The 5,815-nt window shown below is 39.3% G+C and overlaps 1 protein-coding gene across 3 annotated transcripts in view; it reads right to left on the reverse strand.

The window, feature by feature from the left end:
* Positions 1-5,815, reverse strand: part of SLCO1C1 (solute carrier organic anion transporter family, member 1C1) — a 51,045-nt gene that overhangs the window by 28,789 nt on the left and 16,441 nt on the right. For all 3 annotated transcript variants that reach the window (XM_014542352.1, XM_005869579.2, XM_014542353.1), the window contains exons 6-7: positions 1,089-1,235; positions 391-489 (exon numbers count right to left, since the gene is read on the reverse strand). In XM_014542352.1, coding sequence (XP_014397838.1) covers positions 391-489; positions 1,089-1,235 — 246 coding nt within the window. The remainder of the gene's footprint in view (positions 1-390; positions 490-1,088; positions 1,236-5,815) is intronic.

A 5,815-nucleotide genomic window follows, 5' to 3' on the forward strand; every position in this document is an offset into this window, starting at 1 on the left:
GGCTGACGGCTGCCAGTACAGCGGTGGTGGTGGTGGGAGCCTCTCCCGCCTCCTCAGCAGCACTAAGGATGTCTGACTGCAGCTAGGTCTGCTCCCCGCTGGCAAGTGGACATCCCCTGAGGTCTCCTGGGCTGCCAGAGGGATGTCTGACTGCCAGCTTAGGCCCGATCACCCAGGGATCGGGCTTCAGCCAGCAGGTGGACATCCCCCAAGTGGTTCCAGACTGTGAGAGGGCACAGGCCAGGCTGAGGGACCCTCCCGAGTGCACAAATTTTTGTGCACCGGGCCTCTAGTCATTTTATAAAAAGTCAAATTGCTATTTTCTACCCCATCCCATTATAAAATTGCAGTAAAACAAATGAACAAATAACAATACGTTTGTTTCCTTACCTAGGTTTACAAAGCCAATGTCAACATACAGTTTGGCACATAATGAGCCTAACAGGAAGCCAAAGATCGGCCCTATAATTGCAACCGTCTGCACACAACCTGCACCAAAAAAAAAAAAAATAAAAAAATAAAAAAAAATTAAAAACTTAAATAATAAGGTACCTTTGCTTTTGTAAATTAATAAAATTCTTAAACAAGATGTGGAATGAGAACTGGTTAGTAACTGAAAATATTTTATAAAGTCTTTATTTAAGTGTACTCAATTTGTCAATTTTTCAACTTCATTGAATTAGGAAATAAGTTCTTCTTAGCTTTGGAAGAAGAATGAACACTTATAAGCCATTAATTACCTCTTAGTAAGAAAATAACATGAGAACTGACTCTCTGATATATAAATATGTCACCTACATGCTTCTGCAGTCCATGAAGTCTGTGAAGATACTTACACAAGGTCATATATCATTGCCTTGGAGCTCAATTACTTTCCTTTAATTTGATGTTCTTTCCCTAATGCAATAGAGTCCTCTATTTGAAGTTTCTTTACTATTCAAATCCTGACTGTGGACTTCAGAAATGTGTGAACTGAATAAAAGATTTGGGTATGAAGTAAAAAGCCTTCCACATCCAATTTAGTTTAGAATGGAATTGAGAAAACCAGGTACCCTGCTTTCTGAGAAGATAAATGAGGTGGGCATTACCAATATAGAAAGCTGCATTGTCTTCACTGGCAAAATCATCAAGGTAGGTGATGCCTAAGGGCTGAATAGGAGTTTCTCCAATTCCACGAAGAAGGTTCCCCAGGAAAACATAAACCCACATGGAGGAGCTGGTGTCGATTTCACATTCTTGAAAGGAAAGGAAAAAAAGAAAAAAAGGAAAGCAAGTAAGACGAATGAAATAATGTTACAATTAAAGTTAAATATTTATTCTGCTTTTCTACAAGTTGTCCTAAAATTAGATTAGTATGTAAAAGTAAAATATGACAGACATAGTTTGAGAGGCTTGAGCAAGGTTGGGAAATGTCTGTTTCGTAACTTCAGTAGTTTAGGTAGTGTAAGTCCCCCAGAGACTTTGATCAAGGAACTTTATTGCTTCTTGTTCCTGTTACCTTCCTTCTTATTTTCTCTCTTCTTTTTATTTCATACATAAGCTAAGTTCTTGGAATTCCTACACTCCAATAACCTTCAATATCCTCCTAAGACCAAACACAAAAATTTGAACAAAGACTTTTCTTGCCTTAATCTTTAAACTTTTCTATTTGTTCAGCAGAAATCACTTGTAATTTTATTGCTGATGAAGTTTTATCAGAAATTCAAAATTTTAGATGGCTGAGACTTCAACTTTGGGTAGCATTGCCTATAATTATAATTGTTTGATAATGAATAACAATCTTTAGGGCTCATGTTTAGAAAAAATCATCTAAAAATTAAAAACCTTATAAGCTTTAGAAGTATAACTATTCCAACAAAAAGAACCTTTGATGTATTTTTAGAGTGAAATTCAAAGCTAACAATTTTAAAATTGCTTTCATAAAAGCCATGCCTTAATATGAATTTGTGAAGTTGGACAACTACTCCCATATCATAAATGAAATATTTGTTCAAGAGTTTAGTCCAGGGGTGGGCAACCTTTTTGTGAGTGCGTACCAAAACCAGCAAAATCTCTGACTCAAAATTCTTCTGCGTGCCAACCCTAATTTTTTGAGAACATGTTATGCCTATTTGATATCTCTTAAGGTGTATATATGTGAAAAACCTTGAAGAAATAATAAAATTCATTCAAGCGACAAAAACACAGTATATGATGATGAAAAATACATTTATTTTTTAATATATACATGTTATGTAAAATTATTTATCTAAGATGCACCTACACTGAATTTATCTGAAAAATAAAAAAGTCAATATTAAGAAAAAAATTGTAAATAGAAGATTATAAGAGAGGGTTTCACGTGCCAGCAAAAGTTACTGGCGTGCCATGTTTGGCACGCGTGCCAGGGGTTGCCCACCCCTGGTTTAGTCACTTTAGTACAAAGGATATTCACCACCTCCAACAATTGCCACTTCTGAATGCTCCCTTTCTGTGAGGCACTGGGATAAGTGTTCTGTAGGCATTTTTAAATTGAATTCCCCTAAGAATCCTATGAGGTAGGAGTTATTTTCACCTATTAGTAATCCTTAAAGCTATTTCTGAAGGTAAAGCATGGGTTACAAAGAACTGGGGGGTGCCCAGCTGTTGTGGCTCAGTGGATGAGCATCAATCCAGGAACGAAGAGGTCAGGGTTTGATTCCCAGTCAGGGCACATGCCCAGATTGTGGGCTTGATCCCCAGTAGGGTGCAAGCAGGAGGCAGCCGATCAATAATGTTCTTCTCTTATTGACGTGTCTATCTCTCTTCCCCTCTCTCTTCCTCTCTCTCTAAGGCAATAAAAAAAATTTAAAAAAAGAACTGAGGTGACTCAGTCGGACTCAACTTTCATGTAGTTGAGTCTGACTGCGAAACACAAAAGAACTCTGTGCAGTCACGTAGCTTCCGGTCTTGATTCTGCCACTTCTAGAAATGTAGCCAAGGGACCCTGGGTTTTTCACTTATCTTCTCTAGATTTCTCTTCCATTCCCCAAAGTATGATGGGAATTCCTTTACCAAAAATTGATTCTAATGTCAATTCTAGCCCTAACATTTATTATTGTTCTGCTAAGAAGCTTGTTGGTAAGTTTTATAGATAAATGTAGACACCTTTGATCTGTGCTTTCCAATATAGTAGCCATAAGCCACCGGAAGCTATGGAAATTTAAATTAATTAAAATAACATAAAGGTAAAAATTAAGATGCTCAGTCACATTAGTTATATTTCTAGTACCTAATAGTCATATGTGGCAATTGGCTACTGTATTGGACAGCATAGATATAGAGAATTTTCATTACCACAGAGAGTTCCAGGGGACACATTTGCTCTAGACTATTATGGGGAAGGGAGGAACAGGGTCATATGTGGAGCATTTTGAGAAGAGTCCTACATTTGCCCCACTAGCATCTTCAGGATGAGCCTTGTGTTCATTATGTCTAATGCCCACATAGATCTATGACTTTAAAGAAAATAAAAGGATTGAGTTGTGAGTCTTATACTCTGTGTCTGACTTAATAACTCGTCTCTTGACATTAAAAAAATTTTCATTCCATCTCTAAATCTTATGTTTCTTTTTTAACATCAAAGGTTTAAATATTTGCTAATTGGCTGTATTGTCATTTATATCCTGTCTCTACTCTGATTATCTAAAATAAAAACAAAATATCTTCAATGACTGACCATGGTATACAGATGAAAACTCAAACTCTTTAGCTCAGTTTCTTGCCTCTTTATGTCAATTAAATTTATTATCCATGATATTCTTTATGTCCAGCATGTCCTCCCCCACATTCTCTTCTCATATTTCCATATTTCTTTTAATCCTCTGCCCTTCCCCTTCATTCAAACAGCCAGACTGCTAGTGTTCACTGCCCAGAAAAGAGACATCTCAAAAGAAAGCATTAATAAGGATATTAGAGGAGTGAAAGGTTTTAAGATATAGATAAAAAATTTGGATGGGTAGAAGGTATATAAAAGGAATTCTTCCATACTTTGTAGAAATCAATTCCAATTTAGGAATAGGGAGTGAGATGGGGGTGTTGGGGAATAAGAGTTGATCTATTGATGCTGAAGGGATAGGGAGGGAGGGGATGCCTTTGCAGTATCCCAGAGACAAACACCTGTGGGTAGGTTTTTGGATTCCATGAGTGAGAAGAATCTGTGCCACCATGAGCAGGCAAAGTCCAGGGAGGTGGTAAGACCCCAAACATGAACTGGTTGCACAATGGAGTTAAGCATCCCCATCTTCAGCTCCTCACAGGTTTTCACCATCTACATTAACACAAGAGATGATTCCCATGTCCCCAGGGGTGACTCATACATATCATTGCTGTATAATGTGCATCAGCCACATGGAACTCTATCTTTCTAACAAAATTCCCCAACTCTTACCTTGTGTGGAAAGTAGAATTATATCCATGTTTCTAAGACAATCACTCCTGCATCAGAGAGAGCTGTTATGCTAAAAGAACACTGACATGGACACAAGATGACCCCAAGGTGACATATATGACCAAACACTGTGGCCAGAAGGATTAGATGTCTAAGAATACAGGGCACCAATAACACCAAACATCCTCTTCCCATAACTCCCCCATTTACTATTATGTAACCTCAGAATGTAAGCAGACCCTGGAAAAAGGGTGAAGGTTAGGGAAAATTTGACTGAGATTAAGTATTTGCCATTCTGATGAAGAGAGGTTGAACATATAAATTAAATTGAGTTCTCAGGAAAAATATAGTGCTTTCATATCTGAGCAATGGACTGAGATTTGTAAATGCTAAACTAGCTTAACCCTGATTTCATGGCCCGCCTTATTTGAAACTATCAGAAGGCTTTCTGCAGTCACCAGCAAGTAATGTTCCTTGTCCCATAAGATTTTGTCTACTAGAGGCCCGGTGCACAAATTCATGCACAGGTGGGGGGTCCCTCGACCTGGCCGGAGATCGGGCCAGCCAAAGGGAGGGACCATGGGAGGTTGGCCAGCTGTAGGAGGTTGGCTGTGGGAGTGCACTGAGCGTATGGCCCCTGGTGATTAGTGCACATCATAGCTACCGGCCAGTTGTCTGGTTGTCTGGTCATAACGGTCACTTAGGCTCTTATATATACACTGAGTGGCCAGATTATTATGACCACCCCATCAGTATTTCGTTGGGCCACCTTTTGCCTTCAATACTGCAGCGATTCTTCTTGGCATTGACTCCATGAGATGTTGAAAGGTGATGCGAGGAATCTGACACCATGCCTGATGAATAGCACTGTCCAGTTCTGTGAGATTTGATGGTTGTGTAATCAGCTGCCTGATGGCTCTTTTAACTTTGTCCCACAAATGCTCAATTCGATTGAGATCTGGTCGGGGCCACCTAAGCAAAGTAAAGTCTCCCTCATGTTCTCGAAACCACTCGTGCACAATACAAGCACCGTGGTATGGCGCATTGTCTTGTTGGAAGAAGCCATCTCCATTGGGATATGCCATCAACATGATAGGATGAACTTGATCGGCAATGGTACTTAGGTATGTTGTGCTATTCAGACGTTGTTCCACAAGAATTAAAGGGCCAAAATCATGCCAGGAAAACATGCCCCAAACCATAACACTGCCCCCACCAGCTTGAAGGGTTGTACTCATGCATGTGGGATGCATGCTTTCATGCTGTTTCTGCCAAATTCTCACTCTGCCATCTGCATGAGGCAACTGGAAACGTGATTCATTGGACCACATGACTTTTTTCCAATGCTCAGCTGTCCAATCCTTGTGTTCCTGTGCAAATTGGAGACGTTTTATCTTGGTAACTGCA

Source organism: Myotis brandtii, unplaced genomic scaffold (assembly GCF_000412655.1).
Source record: "Myotis brandtii unplaced genomic scaffold, ASM41265v1 scaffold299, whole genome shotgun sequence".
In the NCBI taxonomy this organism is placed as follows: domain Eukaryota; kingdom Metazoa; phylum Chordata; class Mammalia; order Chiroptera; family Vespertilionidae; genus Myotis; species Myotis brandtii.